This window comes from Mustela putorius, unplaced genomic scaffold (assembly GCF_011764305.1).
Source record: "Mustela putorius furo isolate JIRA1106 unplaced genomic scaffold, ASM1176430v1.1 tig00004041_pilon_pilon_pilon, whole genome shotgun sequence".
NCBI lineage: Eukaryota > Metazoa > Chordata > Mammalia > Carnivora > Mustelidae > Mustela > Mustela putorius.
The window spans coordinates 2624926-2649396 of NW_025422176.1; the positions used below are offsets into that span (position 1 = coordinate 2624926).

Consider the following 24471-nt stretch of genomic DNA (forward strand, 5'->3'; position numbering starts at 1 on the left):
TGCTTTACTATGGACAAAACTCCATATTTTGTTCGGATTTCACCAGTTGTTCCACCAGGGGCCATGTTCTGTCCCGGGCCCGCTCCCATGCAGGAGGCCACGGTGCATGCGGCCGCCTCTTCTCCGGAGTCTCCTCTGGGCTATGACAGTTTCTGTCCTCCCTTGTGTTTTCGTGGCCTTGACAGCTTTCGGGGAGGGCCAGTCTGGCATTTGGAAGGATGTCCTCAATTCACGTTTGTCAGCAGCTGTTCACCTGGTTGGACTGGCCCGGGGGCCTTGGAGGAGGCAGACCACAGAGGTGAATGCCCTCCTGCTCGCATGCTTCCACCGGGAGCCCGGTATCAGCCGTTGTGAGATTCACCTCATAAAGGCGGTGCTGGCTTTACTCACTGAAAGATGTTTTCCCCCTTTGTGCAGCTGTTAAAAAACCTGCTCCTGCACCCCCGAAACCAGGAAACCCACCTCCTGGCCATCCCGGGGGCCAGAGTTCTCCAGGAACATCTCAGCACCTACCCAGCCCGTCACCAAAGCCAACCACGCGAAGCCCTTCTCCTCCCGCCCAGCATGTGGGCCAGGCCCCCGGCCAGCCCTGCACCACCTCACAGCCTTCTGCACCCCGGAGGTACTCGAGCAGCCTGTCCCCGATACAAGCTCCCAATCACCCACCACCGCAGCCCCCGACGCAGGCCGCACTGCTGGGGCACAGCAAACCGAGTAGCCAGGGCCCGCCCGCTCCCGTGGCTTTGCCCAGTGAGCCTGGACTTGAGCAGCCGCTTCACACCCCTCCCCAGACTCCAACGCCCCCCAGTACTCCACCTTTAGGAAAACAGAACCCCAGCCTGCCAGCTTCTCAGACCCAGGCGGTGAGTAATCCTGAGATGGCACAGCCACACACCGGAACCTTACCAAGACCAAGACCAGTACCAAAGCCAAGGAACCGACCCAGCATGCCTCCACCCCCACATCCTCCTGGTGCCCACTCGGCTGGGGATGGCACCCTCACCAACGCTGCTCCCACTGCCTCCAAAATAGTCACGGGTAAGTGAGAAATCAGCTCAGACCTTTCCCCCTTCCACACTACATCCAGACACTCCCCTTTCGTTTAGGCCTTGGTTTTCAGTGGGGGGCAGCAAACTGTACCCACTGGCCAGATCCAGCCCATAGCCCATTTTTGTAAATAAAGTTTTATTGGGACAGAGCCACTCTAATTTGTTAACAAACTGCCTTTGGCTGCTTTTTTGCTAATGTAATGGTGGTATAGACCTTTCAGAGAGTATTTGGCTCACAGAGCCTGAAAATATTTAATACCTGGCCCTTGAAGTTGGCTGGCCTCTGACTTATAGTATCATATGTGTTTAAGACCTATCTACATTTACCTTTTTCCAAGTACAATGACCTAATTAGTGAAAGGTATTATACAACGTGAGCATGAAATTCATTTCTTAGCGATTTCCCCATTAAGATACTTACCTTCCTTCTAAAGCTAAAAATGTTCATAGTAAATGAAACATTTCAGACATAACTTTAAAAAACGTGATCTGTGCCCATTTGGATGCTCCAGCAAGGGAAGTCTTGGGCGTGAGCACATCAGAGCACCAGTCCTGAGTGTTGAGGGAGGGAAGGATCAAGAATTTTCCATAATTCCCATGGAAACCTGTTTCAGGTAGTGATGATTGTATACATTTCTGTGGGCTACCTAATGGGGTGTTTTTTTTTTTTTAAGATTTTATTTATTCATTTGACAGAGAGAGATCACAAATAGGCAGAGAGGCAGGCAGAGAGAGAGAGAGAGAGGGAAGCAGGCTCCCTGCCGAGCAGAGAGCCCGATGCGGGACTCGATCCCAGGACCCTGAGACCATGACCTGAGCCGAAGGCAGCGGCTTAACCCACTGAGCCACCCAGGCACCCTGTATTTTTTTTTTTTTAAGGGCAGTCTAGAACATGATCATTTTAGTTAATTATGATTTCTTTTCAAAGTTCCACCCTTAGGGCTCTAATACACTATTTGATTTAAGGATGGGGTAGATTGTGGGGGGGTTAATGTGTTTTTTAAAATGGCAGTTAGGAGCTTTGAATCACAACAGCTTAGTTTTAAATTTCCTATGTGGAGCTAGTTTTAGAGAAGCTGAAATATACCTCTTGGCTGACCAGCTGTACTACACATCTCTGCTGAAACGAGCCAGTGGTATCCCCCAGACTGGTACCCCAAATAATGATGGTTAACCAATTAGTCTTTCTTTTGATAACCCTATTTCTTTTTCAGGAATATACTGCATAAATGCACTGTTATAAATGGTTAATAATTTCTGATGATACTCCAGCTTCTACTTTTGAAAAACAAAGCCATATTGGTGTGTTTGTTTGTTTGTTTCCCAATAGATGCCCTCACAGGTGGGGAAGGTTCCCAGGACTAAGGTCTGTAACCACCCCCAAGCAGCTCGCTCCACAGCTCCAAATGCTCCTGCTTAGCCGTGTTTTGCAAATGTGCTTGTGACTCTGTGCTCAGGAGCAGCTCCTTGAGGCCCCTGCCACCGTTCTGTAGCGTTAGACAAATTCCTTATGCTGAGCTGCTGTGCTCGCAGTTCAAGAGGTAGATGTCCGTAGATTGAGAACCCAGTTTCAAGCAACTCTTGTAAGATAGGAGGAGTGTCTTCTTTCTTGTTGGTAAGCCTTTCCTAAAGGGTCCTGCTCTTCTCAGGGATTTACCTGTCATTGATTGGCTCATCACTTCCAACCAAAGAGGACTCGGGTGCAGTCAGCCCAGAAAATTGTGTTCCCTGTGTCTTGAGCTTTAATTTTTTTAATTGTATCTTAAGTGCAAGTTAACTGCATGGAGCTTCTTAATTTGATGTTGGAAATTCTGAAGACCAAAAAAAAAAAAAAAAAAAAAAAATTCCTCCAAAGATCCCACTAAATTCCTTTGCATTCCAGCATGCTTACATTTTGCTTTCTTAAACCATATGAGCTTTTCCAGGGGCACTGTGAGGCTCATCTAAATCCTGCCTTTGGGTCCGCATTTGGACACCATAAGGCTCTCTTTAAGGGTACCGTTGCTCTCATCCGCTGAGCTGAGCCTTAAACCTATGGTGGGCTACTTCGGCAGAGTATTCACAGCTTTGGTCTGAGTAAGACTTTCTGGAGAAATCAGAAAGGGAAACTAGAGTGTGACCTTTAGGACATGGAGGAGGGCACGGGGGTGAGTCCTCTTCACCACTCCCTATAACCCAGAGAAGCCTGGGGTTGCCTGACAGGGTGTGGAAGTCATATATAAGAGTGAAGTGACTAAGCTCTAATCAACATGTCAGTACTTGGGACACCCCAAACTTCTCCCCTCCACCTAGATCTTTCCCTCTTTTTGATGGAAAACTACAAACCAGAATCGTGTCTTTTGTTTAATACCATTCTCAGCTCAGGTGTCTTTCTTCCAGAAAGCCATCTTACTGACCCAGTACAACCCCATAAGGCTCTGTACTTTATAATTATCAGGTCAGGGAGATTTTATATGAAAACTACTTTTCCTTAAGATATTAACGAAGTATTTAAAAACCAATCTATGTTATGAACTCTCCTACACTCAAGAAATTCCAGGTCACCACAATGACCTCTGTATTGCAGAATTAACTTTCAGTTGCTTAAAATGGCCTGGACTGCCTCCGGGAACACACAGAAGGCCAGCATTTAGGGCTCATGAATCCTCTATTATTAACCATTCCTGGATATGGCCATTGGGTATTTCAACATAACTTCCAAGGAAGGTGGTTCTTTATGACGACATCATGTTTTTACATGGAAAACCATGAACAGATTCCTAGAAACAGGTTATTTGTTTAGAGCAATTAATCCCCAAAAAGTAGAATTAAGGCCCGGGGCTTAAGATAAACTCTTGGGGGCAACTGTTCCTGCCGGGCACCTCTGGCCACCAACCTGGGCCAGCTCAGCTGCAGCCCGGGGAGAACGGTGGGACTCTGATGTCACTGGAACCTCTTCTTGGTCATTACTGTAGAAAACATGACCCAGGCTTTTAGCTGCGAAAGTAAGAGAGTTTACATCTTGCTGTTTTTAAAGTAATAGATTCTAGCCAAGAGTGTTCTAATTTCAACATTTTATTAAATAATTTAGATGTATGACCTGCCATGTTCAGTAAGAACTGAAATTGGAATAATTAATGGTAAGGAAAAGGCACCTGATTGGCCAAAGCATTTGTGCTACTTGATGATCATGTTTGTGCACTAATGCCTGTTACTAACCGGGCACGCTCCCCCTGCCTGCTTGTATCCCTACTAATAGTGCATGTACTAATGGAGGCTGGCTTCGTTCATGCTTGCTGTCAATCACCCTGAGTACAAAGCGTGTCCACAGCATGTGTCAGGTGCTCAAGGGCTGGCCCTGTTACTTCTCTCACTCCTGTTCTTGTCTATACCGGGCCGGCTTGAGATGTAATAGAAAGAGGACCTTGTAGACTCGGATGTGCCTGAATTAGAATTGCAGCTCTGTGTAATGACCTGGCTGATGAGTAAGAGAATTTCTCCTGAAGGGGTGAAATCAGATAAAATAAGAGAACATCTTTCAGTTCTTAATTTACACGGAGTCTTAAGTAAACGGTAGCCATTGATGATCATTTTTATCTTGGGAAAAAACAAATAGATGCTCAGAGTTATGTATTAGATTCATATGTCAACGCTTTAAAAATTCATATGTCCAGACACAGCCTTCTAGGGCTGGGGCCCAGTCATCCCTATTTAGATTTTTTTTTTAAAGAATTTTTATTTATTTATTTGACAGAGATCACAAGTAGGCAGAGAGGCAGGCAGAGAGAGAGGAGGAAGCAGGCTCCCTGCCGAGCAGAGAGCCCGATGCGGGACTCGATCCCAGGACTCTGGGATCATGACCCAAGTTGAAGGCAGAGGCTTTAACCCACTGAGCCACCCAGGCACCCCTGCCCCCAATTTAGATTCTGATGCACTGCTTGGTTTTCCCAGTTCTTTTGTGGGTTAAAAAGACAATGCTCTGGAGCAAAAGACATTTCTTAATATTTTGTGATATTCCATGAGTCTGAGAATATCCACGAGGCCCCTATCCTCTGCACAACGGTACGCCGTATTGCTCTCGGGATCGTCCTTAAACAAACTCAACACGCCACTAGTTCTCACGGTGTTCTTTTTAAAAACTGACCTCTTTTTATATCCTGAAAGACATGCATTAAAAAAAAAAAACAACTAACCATGGATATTGAAGGAGATTTGGAAACTAGAAATAAGAAGACACTGTTTGTATTCTATTTGTTTCTCTACTCTAGTTTTTTCCCCCCTAGAAGTCCAGGGAGTGTATGATTCTAACTATTTTTCATATATAGATTTTGATCTTGCATTTTTTAATTTCACCTTACATTCTATGCTCCTTCCCATGTTCTGATGGAGTTTTAACAACCCATCTTTTCCAATGAATGTCTAACGTTAAGCAGACAGATTTTTGCTCAGAGTTGGACATTTCAGTGGCTTCTGAAGCAGAAGAAATAAACTTGCAGTTTATTTTTAATAACTAAACATCAGAATCATGTCAAGGTAAATATTAGAATCTTTGTAAAATAACCTTTCCCCCCTTTTTGCTACAATGAACCAGAGTGTCCAGACTCCTGCGTTATATCCTCAGAAGCTGTCTGCTCTGTCAGGACCCTCACCCGCGGACGCACAAAGTCCTGTGGGGCGGAGGGAGAGCACTACACCAATGAAAACCCAGGCTCCAGGGTCCAGCCCATCTGTCTCTGATCCTGTGTGAGGAGCTGAGTCTCTCAGGGTCTCCCTTTCTTACCTCTACACTGGTTATACTAGTGCTGCTTTGGGGTCATTTCACAGAGGGCCAGTTCTCACTGACGCGATGCTGTGTGCGTAGCCCCTGGGACCATGTCTGGTGTGTGGTAGCTGTTCAGTGGTGCCACCATCGTGATGAAGAGTAGTCTCCTTCTAAAAGCTAGCTCTGCACACACGCTGATTCTTCCTACTTCCTGTGTGTGAACAGATTTGCTGTCTTCTTTTTAAACATGGTTTAGCCAGCCTGGCTCTCTCGGTGGGTAGAGCTGGTAACTCTTGATCTCAGGGTCATGAGTTCAGGGCATGGAACCTACTTAAAACTTTATTTTTTTAAGATCTTATTTATTTGACAGAGAGAGAACGACCATAAGTAGGCAGAGAGGCTGGCAGAGAAAGAGAGAGGGAAGCAGGCTCCCTGCTGAGCAGAGAGCACGATGCGGGGCTCGATCCCAGGACCCTGAGATCATGACCTGAGCTGAAGGCAGAGACTTAAGCCACTGAGCCACCCAGGTGCCCCAAAACTTTAAAATTATAATAAAATCATAAATAAAAATAAACTCAGCTGCCTTTAAAAAAATAAAAATGGTTCATGTAAGGGGCAGGGGGTTAAGGCTGGGAAATAATGTATCTGCCAACCTCAGGCAAACCAGGGAAGCAGGCAGGAGGCCTTGTGTTCCCACCACACATTCTTCCCCCGCTGTAGAATTTTTGTATATTCATCATAAAGAGAATTTCAGGAAAGTACAAATCCAGAAATTATATGCGATGGAAAGGAAGGAAGGAAAAAGATCTGTCCTCTGAAAAGGGTCTGTGGCTGTTTGGTGTTGGTTTGCATGGAAATCCACATATTAACAAGTAGAAATCTAATCAGCATGTATAGAACCTTTGCATCACGCGTCCCCCACCAGGCATGGCAGTTGCATAGTCTCTGGTAAACTCTTTGGGCTAAAAAGAGACACTGACTGGTTGCACCATCTGTCTTGTTGGGTTGGGGATTGAATTTGCAATGGATTTCTTACGCCAGTCTTGTCTTGGAGACATGACTACTCTGCCTGAGGCTGTAGGAAGGGAGAATTGGAAAGATGGTTGAGCTGGAGGGCTCTTGGTCATTCACCCGTCCAACTGGCCAGCCACAACATTTATTGAGATTCAGCTATTAAGCAGCTACAGTTCTAGGCGCTGGGGATGCCCTGAGCTAGACAGACACAGTCCCTGCTCTTCGTGACTTCCTTTCTGCTGAGGTCAAGTCTAAGACATTGGGATCCCTGCTCCGTGCACACAGCCCACCCTTCCCTTGACTGCACCACTGGACACTGCAACTCAGCACAGTTCAGTTGGTTTTACCATTATCGTAAGACTGGAATTGTCAAGTGCATTCAGCCCTTGAACCCTCTCACACCTTGGCACCTCCACCATTCTAGAAATTTCTCTTGAGTTGTGGTGCACATGAAACCGGAAGAGCTGGGGCCGCCAACCCAGGAGCCCTTGTGAGAAAAGGTAGTAGATAGATCTTGCAGCTCAGAACTGTAGGGTTGTGCATGAGCAGGAAACAGTCTCAAAGCAGTGAGCCCCCTCCCCCCACTGAATGCACATGCGTGTGCCCCCAGCCTGCATGGAGAAGGAACAAGTGAAAGATAAATTATGAGTAATTCTTAAACATATTGGGGAGACTCCCAGCATGCTCTAGCCCAGCAACGTGAAACTACAGCAAATCTGAACCTCTCCCTTCTCTCCTGCACCTGTCCTAAAACTGGGCCTCTCACCAGGCCCTCACAGTTTGCTCAAACACACACCTACTGGAGAAACAAATTCTGTCTTGATCGGGGGGCCATCTCCCCCACTGAACCCCCCCGACTTCATTAAAGCTGGGTCTGGCTTGTTCACTGTTGTGCTGTCTCAGGTAGACACTCAGTAAGTACTTATTCATGAATGAATGCATCCGAGCTTCTCTGGCCTCACGAAGAGGCCATCCATGACAGGTGAAGATGTCTCTTGTGGGTTTTGAGGAGTGAGGGACTGACGGCTTGAGGTTTCCGGTTGCCCTCTCGCTAGAGGAATTCCCTCCAACATAAGACATGAAAAGAAACTTCTAAGTATTAGAAGGAGAAGAGAAAATCGGTATTTGTGAGAGGCTGGTGATCTACCTCAGTGATGGTCACCCAGGGGTTGACATCTGGCCATGTCTGGAGACAACGTTTGTCACAGTGAGGGTGAGAGGGCTGGCTGCCACTGACATCTCATGCATGAAGGGCAGGACGGCCGCCAAACATCCCACAGGGCACAGGGCAGCCCCTCAGCCCCGACTGACCCAGCCCAAAATGTCACTGGCGCTGAGGTTGGCATAGCATGAATTACAGGAGGACGGACTCCCGGCCCGAGAGGAGGGGGGCTCTGTCCAGTGAGGTGCACACAGCCCTGATTTGTGAAGAGGTTTTAGCTAGCGTGTTGGTGCAAAGAATGAGGTTTCCTCTCATCGGGCAGAACGAGCGCCCTGTCTGAGGGCTCCTGGGAAGGGCCACCAGAACCAGGAGATAGGGCTGTGCCACTCAGCTGCTCTGGGGTCTGAGAGGCTTGACTCAACTTCCAGGGGCTGACGGTGCCTGTCGTGAGCGAAAGTGTGTGTGCATGGGCTGACTCGGACTGTCCAGCTTCTCTTCTAGAGCGCCGGCGAGCGGCCTCGTGAGCATTACCATACGCTGACAGCATGTCTCCTGTTTTTGTCCAGACACCAGTTCTAGAGTTTCAGAGCCGCTTCGCAGCACCTTTCCTGACATGCATTCAGACTCAGCCAGCAAAGACCTGCCCGGACGCATTCTGTTGGATATAGACAACGATACAGAAAGCACCGCCCTGTGAAGAAAGCCCCGCCCCCTGCCCCGCCCCCTTCCACTGTGGAGCCCGGAACCGGGCAGGTGCATGGTTCTCTCCGCAGCCCAAACAGTGAAGAGCTTTCCGTGAAGGGAAGAAGGTCTGGCATGCAGGCCGTTGCCTTCCCACAGCCTCAGGAGAAGGTGGAGGCTGACACTTTAAGCTGAATGATCTGTGTCTTTGAAGAAGTTGGTTTTCTTTACACGGGAAAGAAATCATGCCAAAAATTTTTTTAAAAAAAATTTTAAAAAGAAAGAGAAAAAAAGAAAAAAGAAGTACCTAGAATGGAAGGAGTATTACTGCCGAGACGCGCCTAGGAAGCTTTGTCACTGCCGTCGAGGCAGGTGGCACAAAAGGCAATTTGGAATGAAGAAGAAGTAGTGCGTGAACAATCTATTTAATAAAATACATTTGCATTATGCAAATCGCCTACTTCCTGCTACTTGGACTTTCATTCTTATATATTAGGAGGGAGGTTCTTCTCCTTCACCATTGCTGCAGAATCGTTTTGTATGAACTATGGTCGTCCCTCCCCGACCCTCTCCAAACCGTGAGCATTGATGGTGACTGCTGGATCTGTCACCTCAGCAAGCTGGATGTGACTTGTGCCTTGTTGGATCGCCAGAATGTAGAAGGAAATGTACTGTTCTTTTTTTTTTTTTTTTTAAACAATGTAATTGCTACTTGATAAGGACCCGAACATTATTCTAGTTTCATGTTTAATTTGAATTAAATATATTCTGTGGTTTATATGAAAACTTTATAATTCTTGGAAGCAAAACTGTGGCGTGTGTGTGTGTGTGTGTGTGTGTGTATGCACGCGCACGCGCACCTGTTGTCACCTCACCAAACAGAATTTGGCTGAGACCTCAAAGATCCCTGGGCCCCCAAAGTGCTTCTTGCACTTAATAATGTCAGTGAAAATATATATATACACCTATAAACCCACTTCCCCCTGTATCTTAAATTTATTTTTGCTGAAGGCCGACTCTTCCTCTCTTCCTCCTCAGACGCCATCCCCCTGCCCCAGACTGCAGATCGGGCTCCCTATAAAGACCAAGGGTGTTGGTATCGGTTGCTCATTGGCCTTGAGCCCCCTCTCCAGGGAGGCCACTGCCCAGGCAACTCTGTGGCACCTTGGACCTGCTCCCTCTACAGCTCTAGTGCTCAGGAGGAGAGCAAGATGCCATGCTTGCCAAGGAGATGGTGTGGGTGCCCGGGGACCAGGAAGGTCCGTGCTGGACATTCTCCCCAGAGTGGCACACATGTTTTGTTATTGATGGTTCCAAAACACAACACAGACCTTCTCTATTTGAAGAGAAGTTTCAATTTTCATTCTCCTTCATTTATTAAAATCTCCCAACCCCAACAGCTCCAATCTAAAGAAAAACGGTGATCATTTGATTTTTGTCTGCGTGTCAAAGGTAAATACCAAACCAAGGCTACTGCCCATCTTCTTGAATGGGCAAGGCCCAGAGTGGGGCACGGAGGTCAGCTTGTGTTCAGAGCCGTAACCGCATCATGATGGAAGCATCTCCAAGGTCCCACAGAGAGGTGATTACCCCTGCTGGGACAGTCACCACCTCACTGTCCCATTCTGGCACAAATACCATCAGAAAGGAGAGGTTTTATAATGTGAACTCTAAGTGGCCATCCCTGGTCATCAGGAGGGTGCTGATGTCCAGGAAGCTGCTGCTGAGTGTCTGGTCCCCTAGAGCTTTCCTCACTGTGACACTTGCTTCTCGTTATGATATCTGGGAAGTAGACCAGAGGGGGTGCCCTAGAATCTTGTGCTTTAAGAAAATCGGAGAAAACTGTGTGTACTTCCCAAGTGCTGGCATTGACTATTTTTCCGCTTAATTCCCACAAGGCTGCTTCCCCTCAAACAAGTGGCCAGAGGGATGGGCATTTCCACAGCAAATCTCTACTGGCCGAGGGGCTGTGGGGCTTTGGACCTGAAGAGCGGCCAGCCCTGTTCCCTGCAGCCCCAGCCGTCCACCTTTCTCCATTCTGGGCTCTGCTGGGGTCTGCCCAGGCTGTGTCTGCCATGTGCACGGCTAAGGTCAAGGGCAGGCTCACAGAGCCAGCCCTGATGCCATCTTTGGGGTAGCCCTGCGCCTTGGCCTGTGATTCCAGTCCTGGGATAAAGCCACTCCTTCGCCCAAAGTCAGCAGGAGTGGAAGGCGAGTGGTGGCCTGTGGGTCCCATTCCCTGTACTCGGAAGGTGAGCCGGGCAAGTTCAAACGCTAGTGCGCTCGGCCCTGGCGAGGGGTCTGCTGCCAGGCTGGGAGGTCTAGTGGGTCTCTTCGCTTGTTTATCCCTCTGAATTCCCCCTTGGTGTTGCACAATAGACAAGAAGACTGAACAGAAGAGAAGAGGTAGCTTTGACACTTTTCTCCCCCACCTTCTGACCCCCATTCCCTTTTAAGAAAAGCACTAAATGTCACGTTGAAAATGAACTCCTTTGAAGCCTCACAGTAAACAAACAAAGCTTTATTATTTATTCCCTTTCATTACAAAAACAGGGCTCGGACAACAGACTGGACCCCTGGGTTCACCCCCACATTAAGCAAAGTAGCCCCAGAGAAAAATGGCGCAGCTTACACAGACAATGAGGTTGATGTCCAGAAGGGTTTTTACAAGGGGATTTTCTTCCAAGGAAGCTATGACCGGTTCCACGGTGCTTGGGGGTTCCTGGCCCAGGCTCTCCATTCCACAGAGCCACAAGATGGCTCGCATCACTTTGGACTGCTTTGGGGTCGTGTCACCTAAAAGAACCCAAATGAAGGTCAGAAGGGAACAGAGGGGCCGACCAGCTGTGTTCTGTGCCCAGTGAGAAATATTTCCCATACCTTTTCTGGGAAGTATTCATGAGGACCTTAATCTTCATGAGTACCTTTCATCATTTTCAGATGAAAAGACGGAGCCTCATTTGACTAAGTTGGGTGAAGCCGCACAGCTGGTAAGCGGTAGCAGAGGTGGGTTTAGAAGCCACATCTGTCTGATTCCCTCCTCTCTATCACACCGTCTGCCAGGAGGCCCAAGGCAGGGAAGGGCACTCTTGTGGAAAACTATTTCCCCATTTAGAGCTGGGGCTGCAAGCTCCATGGCCTTTAGGGCTAGTCACGTGGTCAGGACAAAACACTTTGCTTATTAAACTTGTCAAAATATGAACCAGAAAAGATTCTCTCATTTTTCTTGTAACACATGGCCTTCTGGATCTATCCTTGGACTTCCATCATTAGGTTGACATGGATTCATAGCCGCAGAATGTTTGTCTGTACATGTATATTGACAGATGTAAAAGGCCACATGTGATGGTAAATGACAGCCCACGGCTGCAGGGTCATGGCGCAATAGGGATGGGTGGGGACCTTGGCTCACTGAAGGGCACAGCCCAGTCTGAGGGGCCGGCTTTCCAAGCTCTGGACAACGTTAGTCATGCAGACATGGGGGCCCAGAGTTGTTACACCTTCCCATGTTTCAAAAGGAGATGGAAATCTGGCATTTTATGTGAAATCTCCCAAGTTTTCAATGTCGGCTCACCTTTTATTGAAATGGTAGGTGGACTACACCACAGTATGTCTACAGGCTGCCAGTTTGAAACCAGCAATTTAGAGAAAGCCAATAGCATTCCAGCCTGCCTGGCAGGATCTCATGGGGACTAAGGGAGCTGTGTTGTATCAAGGCACTCAACACCCACTTGCTGTTACTATTCTCCACTGAGCTTCTGTTGAAAGTTAGAGCAGACATGGGGAGTCAGGGGATGCTAACATTCCAAGTACACCCCTCTTCTGGCTTGTGATTTGGTAGAAGTATCTCTCCTTAAACACCTCATGCTTCTTGGGTTTCCACTGTAACCGAGGAGAGGCAACTCACAGCTGTGGGGTTTGGATATGTTTTCTTGAACAATCTCCAACTGGATGTTTGTGATGCTGGCCTCTGGGGTCCCATTCTGAGAGACAGTAAGGGGCCGGGGAGTTGCTGGTGGCACCTGTTCCTTCTGGACCATGGGGTCATGACGAGTAAACCAGGTCAGGCGGCTTATCTAAGGAGCAAAGATGGATCAGATTAGGGTTCCCTGCTCCACCCCATGTTGGGCCTCCCGTGTGAGAATGCCCACCATGACACTGTACCTCCAAGCTCCAGCTCCCTGCGCTCTGCACAGTCAGTGGACATTTCCCCCCACAAAATGGACATTTCCCTGGCTTGCTTTCTTCAGCAGCGCTAATTCTGTTGGGATCTCCCCCTCCTTCATTCTGGCCTCCCAGAGCTTAACCCTAGCCTGGGGCTTTTGGAGGACTCCCCCCATGCCTTCATTGTGCATTTCTCTAGCCATGGAGACTGAACTGGTTCATGGGTAAACATGTGTCGAGCTAACTGCATCAATGGGAATCGGGAACCCTGCCGGAAATGCTGGGACAAATGTGTTTCTGCTTTTGCTTAATGAGTATAAGAAAAGATAAAATCCCTGGAAACTGCCAGTCCCAGATGGCACCTGAAAATTGAGGCAGAAATGAAGGATGGATTTGGTCCTCCATCCCAAATCAAGCTGTCCCTTAAAGCCCAATCCTGGATATTCCAGCTTCTTGAACAATCAAACCCTCTTCATTGAGGCCAGTTTGGGTCAGTTTTCTGTCACTTGCAGCCAAGGGTCTCAGTGGTCATACAGTATCAAACCCAAACATACCATCTCCTTGGAGGGCGACTCTGTGAACCAGCTCACACTGGACACGGTGATCAGAGTCACTGCAGACAGAACCATGGAGAAATAGAGGTAGTGGACATCCTTCACCACAGCGGGGCGGTCATCTGGCTGGTCACACCGAGGTTGCGGGTAAATGAAGTCCAGGACCAGCCGAATCAAGCCTAGGAGAAGGCCCAAGATCAGACCTGAGAAGGCCCCCTGCAAATCAGAGCAAGGCCATCTTAGAGACATCCAGGGTTACAGGGCAGCCAACCTGGGCCTCTGCAGACCTCAAAAAGCCATTTCTAAGAGTTTGCCTTTCTAGGGATGGTTGAGGTAGGAGTCAGTAATTTAAAAAGGATTGGAGCTCCTTATCTGTTTATCTTTCACACATAACTAATTATTGATGTGTAATATACTCATCCTTGTAAATTTAGCTTCTCTGTTTCATGACACAGTGCATCAAACAGAACCCCCGTGGTTGCTCTTCAAAGGCCAGCTGGCCCCCTTCCCACACCTCCATCCCCAGAACTCATCCTCTGGAACACCACCCATGTCATTAAGACATCCTCATGGGTGGTGCTTATCCAGAGCTACCTTTTCATTGGTCCGTTTCCAGAAACATCCCATGATGAAGACCACGGCCACAGGCGGCTGCAGGTAGGAGCTAATGGACTGGATGTAAATGAAGAGCTGGCCTCCCTGGCTGGCTTGGACTATGGGGATCCAGAGGATGGAGACCAGCACCAGCAGCAACACAAACACCCTAGTGCCAGGTGGAGAGAGCCCCTCGTTAGCATATTGCTCCCGGAAATACTTCCTGCTCGCTCTCTCTCTTTACTGTTTTATTGAGGTAGAATTTACATACCACAAGATTCACCTATTCTAAGAGTAGAATCCCATAACTCCAGGCAACAATTTATCCTTTATCTATTCCTGTTTCTATGGGTTTGCCTTTTCTGGACATTTCATAGAAACAGGATTCAACAACATGTGGTCTTTGGCAGCCAGTTTCCTCCACGTGGCGTGCTTTTGGGGTTCATCCACACATCATATGTAATCACGGTATGTCATTCATTCTTTTTTTTTTTTTAATTAAGATTATTTATTTATTTATTTGAGAGAAAGAGAGACAGTGAGAGAGAGCATGAGCGAGGAGTAGGTCAGAGGGAGAAGCAGACTCCCCATGGAGCTGGGAGCCCAATGCGGGACTCAATCCCAGGACTCCGGGATCATGACCTGAGCCGAAGGCAGTCGTCCAACCAACTGAGCCACCCAGGTGTCCATGTCATTCATTCTTATTGTTGAAAAACACTCCATTGAATGGATCTACCATGACACACCACTGTTTATCCTGCAGTGGTCAGTGGATACTTGTGTTGTCTCTACTTTTGTCCTCTTATAAACAAAAGCTACTGTGAATATTTGTGTTTGAGTTTTTATGTATTTCTGGGAATGCAATCTTTATGTAGACATATGTTTTCATTTCTGGGAGTGCAACTGCTCAGTCATATGATAAGCTGTATGTTTAATTTTTTTAAAAGGTGCCAAACTGTTTTGAATGGTTGAACCATTTTACATTCCCGCTGGCAGAGTTAGGAAGGTTCCAACTTCTCTATCTCCTTGTCTGTCTTTCTGATTATAGCCATTCTAGTGGGCATGTCATGGTATCTCCTTATAGTTTTCTAGGATTACAATTTCATTTTGTAGATCATTTTAGATCACGAGTCTTTGTCGGCTACGTGGCTTGCAAATAGTTTCTCCTTATCTACAGATAAGGAGAAACGGCTTGTCTTCTCATTTCCTTAATGGTGTCTTTTTTTTTTAATTTATTTTTATTCTTTAATTATCTTTAGCCAGAGAGGCAGGCAGAGAGAGAGAGGAGGAAGCAGGCTCCCCACCGAGCAGAGAGCCCGATGCGGGGCTCGATCCCAGGACCCTGGGATCATGACCTGAGCCAAAGGCAGAGGCCTTAATCCACCCACTGAGCCACCCAGACGCCCCAATTTTGAAGTGAAAAAGTTTTAGCTTTTGATGAAGTCTAATGGATTTGTTTCTTTTCCTTTATAAGTTATGTTCATGCTGTCAGACCTAAGAACTCTTTCCCTAACTCAAAGCTGAGACAGTCCTTGGGGGCCCCAAGATGCTTATTAGCATGTATTTTACATAAGATTCGCATACCATCCATTTTGGTCCCTTTTGTTCCTCCCATTAGATTTCAGGACCTTACAGAAGCCTTGGTAGGAAAACCTTCCCCACACCACTACCCTGCCCAGTCCCCAGAACCTCTTCCTCCCGTTTACCTGGCTAACTAACTCCTATTCATCTCTCAGGCCCCATCCACTCCAGGCTGGGGACTCCTTTGAATCTCTACATCTCCTGGCTTCTCCTCATGGCACTCACTGGGGTTGTAGTTTCCGTTTAATTAACCTCTCTCTTTAATTATCTTTAGCTTTGTGAGAGCAGAAAACTGAATCTTTGCTTTGGGTCTAGCCACCCGGCACATAGTAGGTGCTCAGTGAACATCTCTTGAACGAGTGGCTTATTCGTACATAGAGTCCTAATGAACCTCACCTTTGCCCTCAGAGGAGGCTGAGCCTCCAGCATGAGTGGCTGGTCAGTGTTTGCCTCTGAGTTGCCTCAGCTTTCTCCTTCCTGGGTTTCTAAACTGTTCACTCTCCTTCCCCAGTCCCACTCAGTGCAACCTTACCTGCCTACAATCATGAGCTCTTTCTCTGATGCCCGAGGCCGGATGTGCTTCCAGAGGTCCATGGTGAAGATGGTGCTGGCACTATTAAAGATGGAGGTGAGGGAGGACATGAGCGCCGCCACCATCACAGCCATCATGAGCCCACGGAGCCCTGGGGGCAAAAGGGAGGTCTATGGGCTCAGGCTTTTCCTGCTAACTGCCCCTGCCTCCACTCAGGACCCCGTTACCCCAGGCCCATGGTGCCAACCGATCTCCCAGTAGGTGCCACTGGGAGGAGGCAGAACTTGGGGTGGGAGCGAGCTGTAAGGAGGGACCGGGGGCTGGAGGGGGACCATAATCAGGACCTGGGTTTTATCGGAGGCCTCTGGCTCTGGGGCTCAGTCCCTCAGCCCAGAGCGCATTTGCTCCTGCTGCCTTCCCATCCTGCCCTTCCCTCAGATCAGGGCCCAGTCAAGGTCTTCCTTTCTGGGCACTCCAGGGGACTCCATCCAGGGGCGAGTGGCCATTACCTGTGGGCAGGAGTTCCAGCACAAGTTTGGGATATGCGATGTCAGAGCAGCCGGAGGGGTTGCTACAGACCTTCAGGCAGGTCTCTGGATCTGCACAAGCCACTTGATCTGCGGAAGAAACAAGGTGCAGAGTGAGCAGACAGACCCTCTGAGCCCAGGCCAAGCCACAACATGGCCTGACGCAGGCCCACGCCAGGAGACAGGATGACTATCTATATGCGTACAGCTCGGTGAAATAAAAAAAGATCCCAGACTTCACAAACCATTACCTTCTTACTTAGCCTTGCCCTATCTGTAAAATGGGACAACAACGTATGCCTACTTGGTACGATTATCCTGGGGGTTGGCTGAGATGACGTATGTAACGTGCTTGGCCCAGAAGCCACTACGTAGGAAGCACTGAATACATTTCAGCTGTTATGACTGTCACCCTAATAAAGCTGAGACACCTCGTGGCCATTCTCTACAATGTCCCTCATCAGGAAGCATCCCCTGATCCCCACAAAGGGACACATGCCATTCACATCTTGCCTACAGTTCCTCCAGTGCACTGGAGAATGCCATTTCCCCCACATGGGATGATTATTTTCCAAATCCCTCTCTCCCCTAGCTCCTCCAGAGCTGTTCTCCTTTTAGGCTCCTAACAACCCAGCTATGCCAGTTGGATGTCCCTGTCTTCCTCTTCCTGTGTTTCTGTATCGGGTCTTTGCTCTCCTGAACAGAATTCTGCTGTTCTGGCGTAAATCCACTCAGCCTTTCTGGCACCTGGAGTTCTTCATCTCCTCGTATAACGATGAAAACATCCCAAGCATACAGGCCTAGGCCTCTTGCTTGGAGTCCAGAGTGTGTGACAGAGCAGATGCTCAACAGATTTCTGAGGGACAGAGGCTAGCTATCACTGTGCTCCTGAATGAGGGAAGAGATTACTTTCACTGTTGCACAGACGAAGAACCAAGATCAGGGACCTGAGTATAAATATCCAGCAAGGTCATGTCAGAGGCAAAGTCGAAACCCAGGTCTCCTGACTTCCAATCCAATTTTTCAGAGAACACCAAGAGAGTAGCTGCTTTTCTGTAATGAGTCTGACAGGCACCCCACCCAAGGCTTCATCCTGGCCACTGGGACCTTCAGAACTCTGTATGGTCTCAAAGGTTTGGCACCTGTGTCTGAACAATACCTTTCTCGTCACCTTCTGATTTCTTCAGCTCCTGATATCTGAGCTAACCAGCGCTCCTCACCAACAACCCAATGCCTGCCCAATACCACTCACCCCAGCTGGGTCAATGATTATCTCTCAAGTCTCCTCCACCAGGTGGACTGAGAAATAACTCCCATAAATCCCACCGGGGCCCCATCTACTCAATCCAAAGTCTTCAGTCCTTGCTCCTCATTTTGAAGGGTGATGGGCTGTCTGTCCACCCATCTTGAACTTCAGCTCACAAGTGAATGTGAACCCCTCCACTGCTCATGCTTAACTTCCTGCCCGGTTCCAGTGCAATATCAATGTCACAATGACCATTTAACTGAGACCTCAAATGTAGATGTTTGATCGTATCTCCACATGAGCTTGTATACTTAGTCTCTATATTTTTACCTGCTAATTTAATAAATGTAAACACTTAAAGGACACCACAATTTTAAAATGCAATATTGTTCTATCTTCATTTTCTTTTTAATGTAATGGAAGACCTAAGCAATGGATACAGCCCTGGGCCCCTTCATCCACTTGGGAAGTCCACCGGCAAACCGGTCATCATAAAATTTCTCCAGGCATTGTTATGTCTTCCCAAAGGCTGGCACCCCTCACCTCACTAATATCCACCAATGGGTTCTGTGGCCACAATTAATAATATAGTTGCTACAGAACAGAGGTAGATGCCCCCAAAGCTCTGGTTCAAACCTCAGACAAAATTAAGACTACAGACCAAAACTGGTATTTGAAGAGAAGTCCTGAGTAGAAACAATCTTGAGAAAAATGCTTTTGACAGGTCAAAGTTCCTGGCTTTTTATGGCTCTTCCAAGAAGCCTTAAAAGAAGATAAGGGAAAAGTTTCATCCCCGTGCTTAGAATGTTGTAAGAAGCCTCCCAGTCAGGCAAAGGTCTTATTTACATTCAGATTATATGGGCTTTACCTTTTTTTGTCCAAAGGCTCCTCTTTTTTTCTTTTCTTTTTTTTTTTAAAGATATATTTACTTTAGAGACAGAGGTCAATCCCAGGACCCTGAGACCATGACCTGAAACCAAGAGTCAGTTGCCTGACCAGTTGAGCCACCCAGGCACCCCCAAAAGCTCTCCTCTTCAAGGTACACTGAGAAAAAGCAAGACTCTCCCTGGGATTTTTAATTAACTACATAGTTTAACCTTTGGTTGTTAAGCTTAGGTTGGTTAACCTTCCAGACATGCACCCTCCAACCATGAAATGTGACAGACACAGTTTACAAAGCATGTTTGTGGCAGTTGTTCTTGTCTGTTCAGCTTAAAGAATATATTCATTCAGGGTGCCTGGGTGGCTCAGTCCGTTAAGCATCCTATTCTTGATGTCAGCTCAGGTCTTGATCTCAAAGTTGTGAGTTCAAGCCCCACACTGCACGCCATGCTGGGCATGGAGCTTACTTAAAGAAAATAAAAAGAATATATTCATCCTAAGGATAATTAGTTGGCTCAGTTAAGCTTACAACTGAAACCAACAGCCTTATCGGTCATTAACCCACCATTGGGTAACAACCACCCATCTGTCTTGGGTTAATTAATCAACCATTTCATATATGGTGTGGGTTCTCATATCAGTCCCTCTGATAGTTGGCATAAAGGATGCTTCTGGCAAGGTCCCATCCAAACAACATTGTTGTATTCTTCACAACTCCAGGGGGAAGAGATGTTATTACACCTATTTTAAGGACAAGTAAATTGAGGCCCAGAGAGGTGAAAACGCTTCCCCAAATCAAATAGCGAGTAAATATCATGATGAGGTCTCATACCCTGAGTGTATTCCAGAGCTCAGATGGGGACGATTGGGTTTGTAAATGGGTACACTTCTAGACTTGCATTTTATTGTTTGAGGGTGGTTTTGCTTCTCTCTTAATTTCCACTATGGTTTCTTTCAAAGTGTGTGCCATTTCTCAGATGGATAAGTGGAAGAAGGTGTTCTTCAGGCTCATTACATCTCAGGATTAGAGCATCCTTTTGGGTGGCTTCTGGACCCAACTGAAGATTCAGGGGGTAGCTGGAAGAGCAGACACAGGGGGAGACATGGAGATAGGAAGGTAGAATGCATTGGCCTGGAGGCTGGCACTTCAGGCAAGGGCTTCTCAGTCTTCTGGGGAGCTTGTCAAAAACAGACCGCTGGGCCCAAACCTCAGGAGATTCTGATTCAGTAGGTCTCGGACAGGGCCTGAAAGTTTGCATTTCTAACAAGTTCTAAGGTGACATCGCTGCTGCAGGACTGGGGAACTACAAGAAGGACTTGTCCAGGTCTTCAAACATACCATGCCGACCTCACCTTCTCCAACCTACTTCACTCTCAAATTCCTTTCACTTATTGTTAGTACTATATGCTAGAGTGTTTTGATTTATATCTTATGTTGCTTCTTCATGAGTACCAGACTCATCTGTTACATTCAAAAGTCCTTAGAGACATAGAACATGGCATTGTTTCACTTAATCATGATTGCTGATTGATGAGCTATTAAGAATGATGATCAAGGGCGCCTGGGTGGCTCAGTGGGTTAAGCCGCTGCCTTCGGCTCAGGTCATGATCTCAGGGTCCTGGGATCGAGTCCCGCGTCGGGCTTTCTGCTCAGCAGGGAGCCTGCTTCCCTCTCTCTCTCTCTCTCTGCCTGCTTCTCCATCTACTTGTGATTTCTCTCTGTCAAATAAATAAATAAAAAAAATCTAAAAAAAAAAAAAAAAAGAATGATGATCAAGGGGACACCTAGGTGGCTCAGTAGTTTAAACATCTGCCTTCAGCTTTGGTCATGATCCTGGGGTCCTGGGATCGAGCCCCATGTCGGGCTCCCTGCTCAGTGGGGAATCTGCTTCTCCTTCTCCCTCTGCACCTCCCTTTGCTGGTGCGCTCTTTCTATCTAATAAATAAATTAATTAAATCTTAAAAACAAAGTATAATTGTCAAGGTGTTGTGATTGATCTTCCAGACACTGACCCAAAGCTTAAGGTGTAATTTGCTAAGGCAGACAATAGCATGATTAAGAGCTGGGCTTTGGAGGCAGATGCAGCTGGGTTCCAATCCCAGCCCACCGAGCACTAGCCAGGTTAACTTTCGGCAAGTCACTTAACCTAGGAGGGGTCTAGATTGCTCCTCTTTATCCCCAACATCCTACCCATCATTAATCTTGTTGTATCCACTCTGAAATGTACTTTGAAACTACCCAGGGCGCCTGGGGGACTCAGTCAGCTAAGCGTCTGACTCCTTACTTCAGCTCGGGTCATGAACTCAAGCTCACGAGATCTAGCCCCACACCAGGCTCTCTGCTGGGCATGGAGCCTGCTTAAGACTCGTTCTCTTTCCCTCTGCCCCTCCCCACCAAAAGAAAAAAAGAAATCCCCCATATGGATCAACTGTTGGCTCACAATCAATGGATGTCACATTTACTTATTTCTTCTCTTTGTGTGTCTCCTCTCCACTAGAATGTGAGACCCACAACAGCAGGATACTGTTGGTATTAAGGATCCCCAGGTCTCCCAGATTAAGGCCTCGTAGTTCACTGGCTCTCAGTTTCTTCGATGGATGCATGGAAGAATAAATGAGTGGATGAAGTTCAGTTTCCTCATCTGTAAATGAAAAGAGCCCTAACACAACCTACCTTATAAGGTTGTTTTGAGGAATAAATGAAATAATACATAAAATAAGAATAAACACTTCTATAGTGCTTACCTCATGCCAAGAACTGCTTTAAGCCTTATGAAGGATTATTCCCATTTTATGAGGGAGGGAACAGAGGCAAGTGGCTTTCCAAGGTCACACGGCTAGGAAGTGACAGAGCCAGAATTCTGGCTGCAACATTCAAACCAGAGTCCATATTCAGAAATACCACACTGTAAGACTCTTGTCATGATGAAGGTATGTTGTTTAAAGCCAGTTCTTTGTTCATATATCAAGCCTCACCCAAAGCTGTGTATTTTCCATTAAGTCACCACAAATCCCAAATCCCAGTTCTCACTCTGACCTGGCTTTTCTCAAGTCTTGGGCACCTTTCCTGGAACCAGGACCAGTGACTCTGGGTTCTTCATGCCCTCTGGGCTGGAGAAGGGGGAAGCACAGAGTCTAGCACGAGCAGAGCAACCCCCGTTTTCCTCCCCCAATTCTTTTCTCCTAGGCTTATTGTCCTAAATTATTTTGACAAAACTTCTGGGCCATCCTGTCCTTTCTTTACCTCAGCATGACATCGTGTAGGATAAAGTGCAGGGGAGAGATCACTCGACCTTACATTCCCCTTTGAATTAATAACAGCCTTGGTGGTGGGCACCTGGGTGGCTCAGTCAATTAAGCGGCTGCCTTCAGCTCAGGTCATGATCCCAGGGTCCAGGGATCAAGCCCCGCATTGGGCTCCCTGCTCAGCGGGAGGCCTGCTTCTCCCTCTCCCTGCTGCTCTGCCTACTTGTGTTCTCTCTCTCTTTGTCAAATAAATAAATAAAATCTAAAAAGAAATAAATAACAGCCTTGGTGGATATGGGAGGAAAGCTCACTGATTCAGAAAAAGAGGAGCTTTCTTCCCTACAGATCAGCAGTTCCTGACATCACAGTGACTCCCAATAATACCCTTCCCCCAGTCCTGTTTACCCACACAGAGCAAATCTCATCACTTTACCGCACTAAAAATTCTAAGGTAAATATTCTAGAGGCTTTGACATCCCTGGTTTTTGTTAAGTACCCCCAAAGGGGTTCCAGTGGGCCAAAATAACCAAACAACTGAGCTGAAATGAAGTACCAAAAAGCGTAAGAGGAACTTTCATATTAGTCTTCGGGAAACTGACATCTGGAACTACAAGATCTTAGCCTGTAGTTTGTGGCTTCAAAAATACATTTCAGGGGGTGCCTGGGTGGCTCAGTGGGTTAAAGCCTCTGCCTTCGGCTCAGGTCATGATCCCAGGGTCCTGAGATTGAGCCCCACATCGGGCTCTCTGCTCAGCAGGGAGCCTGCCTCCTCCTCTTTCTGACTGCCTCTCTGCCTACTTGTAATCTCTGTCTGTCAAATAAATAAATAAAATCTTTAAAAAAAATACATTTCAGGCAAGGCCCCAGATGGGTCTCCCCTCTACTGGCCTGGGACATCTACTAGACATTCCTGTTGAACCCCTTTGGGAAACAGTGTAGAGTCAGATATCTGGATGGAGATACCTCAGCCAAATCACAATGCGGGACTCCAGTCCCAATCTCTGATGGCAGTCATATGTTTAGAATACTTCACAGAGTCTGTGACTCAAAGACAGACAATCTCTTCTCCCCACTGTCTTCTCACCTGGGAAGAGCACACGACTGACCATTCCAGGGAACACCATCATGAAAAGAGGCAGCACCTTCAGGTAGGCAGCCATCAGAGAGCCTCCTTTGGCATGGGATAGGTTCTTGGCAGCCAGAGACCGCTGAACGATCACCTGGAAAACAGTGGAGTGGTTGGAGGATGAAGTGGCTAAGTGTGCAAAGCTTGTTGGTAGGCATCATGGACTTAGAATCTTGGTTTGTCTAGCTTCTCTTCGAGGAAACTTTCCTATTCCCAATCCCTGTGCTCCAGTTGAGGAAGCTAAGAACCCTGTTCCATCCCCTCCCTACGTCTTTATCCTGGAGTTGGACTTGGCTGATTTGATTTCTACATAGAGTTTCTCTGCTTCTCTGGCTACCATGACCAGTTGAGGAAAGTATGAATCCAAGGTGGGTCAATTACAACTTTCCATGGAACTTCTTCCTTGAAGAGGCAAAGGAAATAAGCACCTTAACACCAACAATCTCCATTAGAATTGCCAACTATGAGAGGGGCTTAGAACACTGGCTGCACCTCCACCACTCTACTGGGAAAAATCCCTTAAAATTGAAGTTATCTTGGGATGCCTGGATGGCTCAGTCATTTGAGCATCTGCCTTCAGCTCAATTCATGATCAAGCCCCACATCAAGGCTCCCTGCTCAGTGGGGAGTCTGCTTCTCCCTCTCTGCCCCTCCCGCCACTCATGATCTCTCTTTCTCTCTCTCAAATTAGACTTTAAAATATGTATCAAATAAAAAAAACGTTATCTACTCAAAAGGAATAACTTGTTCCAGAGTGTTTTCTAAGTAGATCCCCCCAAATCCTCCTCCAGTCTTCAGATTGAATCTACATGAGCCCAGAACTTTCTCTATTTTCTTAGGCTTTGAGTGTTGAAGCATCTGGGTAAGGTACAGAGGCCCTGTGACAAGCTTTGACAAGCAGGACAAATCTGGGACTCTTCCCATTTTTTTTTTTTTTTTGACAGTGGACACTAGTTTTCCTAGAGTCTTGCTCCTTCTTTGAAACCCACACCCTGTCCACACAGCTACATTATCATCTTGGGCACAGCTGCCTGATCCAGGGGTAGGCACCTGACTTATACTAGACCCTTCAACAGGATTTTTGGATTGGGCCTTGGGAAGATGCCAGCATCTTTCCTGTTAGTCTGCAGTGAAACAATGAAGTTACAGGTGTAAAGACGGCTGATGGAGAGGGAAACCAGAGTATGTTCCAGCAGTTTCTGAAGGCTCATTCAACTTCCTGCTGTTTGTATTCCCTGAGCTAATACATCCTCCACCCTTCCCCTGAGATAGTTTGTTTGATTGATTGATTGATTGATTTTTTTTGTCTATCACTTGCAACCAAGTGTACCCTGACAGGCACAATTACTTTTGTTTGGATGCCATAAGTGAA

General features: G+C 47.2%; 2 protein-coding genes across 12 annotated transcripts in view; one reads left to right on the forward strand and one right to left on the reverse strand.

Moving 5' to 3' along the window:
• Positions 1 to 9425, forward strand: part of ARHGAP17 (Rho GTPase activating protein 17) — an 84449-nt gene extending 75024 nt beyond the window's left edge. For 2 of the 8 annotated variants that reach the window (XM_045072710.1, XM_045072715.1), the window contains 3 exons: positions 418 to 1038; positions 2380 to 2391; positions 8533 to 9425. In XM_045072710.1, the coding sequence (XP_044928645.1) occupies positions 418 to 1038; positions 2380 to 2391; positions 8533 to 8663 (764 nt within the window). In that variant the 3' untranslated portion in view covers positions 8664 to 9425. Of the gene's footprint in view, positions 1 to 417; positions 1039 to 2379; positions 2416 to 4119; positions 4169 to 8532 lie in introns of all 8 variants that reach the window. The other 6 variants (XM_045072711.1, XM_045072716.1, XR_006604549.1 and 3 more) reach the window with 5 other exon arrangements.
• A 1722-nt stretch (positions 9426 to 11147) lies between these two features.
• SLC5A11 (solute carrier family 5 member 11) overlaps positions 11148 to 24471 on the reverse strand; it is a 42146-nt gene continuing 28822 nt past the window's right edge. For 3 of the 4 annotated variants that reach the window (XM_004778344.3, XM_004778343.3, XM_045072717.1), the window contains exons 10-16: positions 23058 to 23193; positions 16582 to 16689; positions 16073 to 16223; positions 13960 to 14128; positions 13366 to 13581; positions 12555 to 12723; positions 11148 to 11443 (exon numbers count right to left, since the gene is read on the reverse strand). In XM_004778344.3, coding sequence (XP_004778401.1) covers positions 11241 to 11443; positions 12555 to 12723; positions 13366 to 13581; positions 13960 to 14128; positions 16073 to 16223; positions 16582 to 16689; positions 23058 to 23193 — 1152 coding nt within the window. In that variant the 3' untranslated portion in view covers positions 11148 to 11240. Of the gene's footprint in view, positions 11444 to 12554; positions 12724 to 13365; positions 13582 to 13959; positions 14129 to 16072; positions 16224 to 16581; positions 16690 to 23057; positions 23194 to 24471 lie in introns of those variants that run through there. The other variant, XM_045072718.1, reaches the window with a different exon arrangement.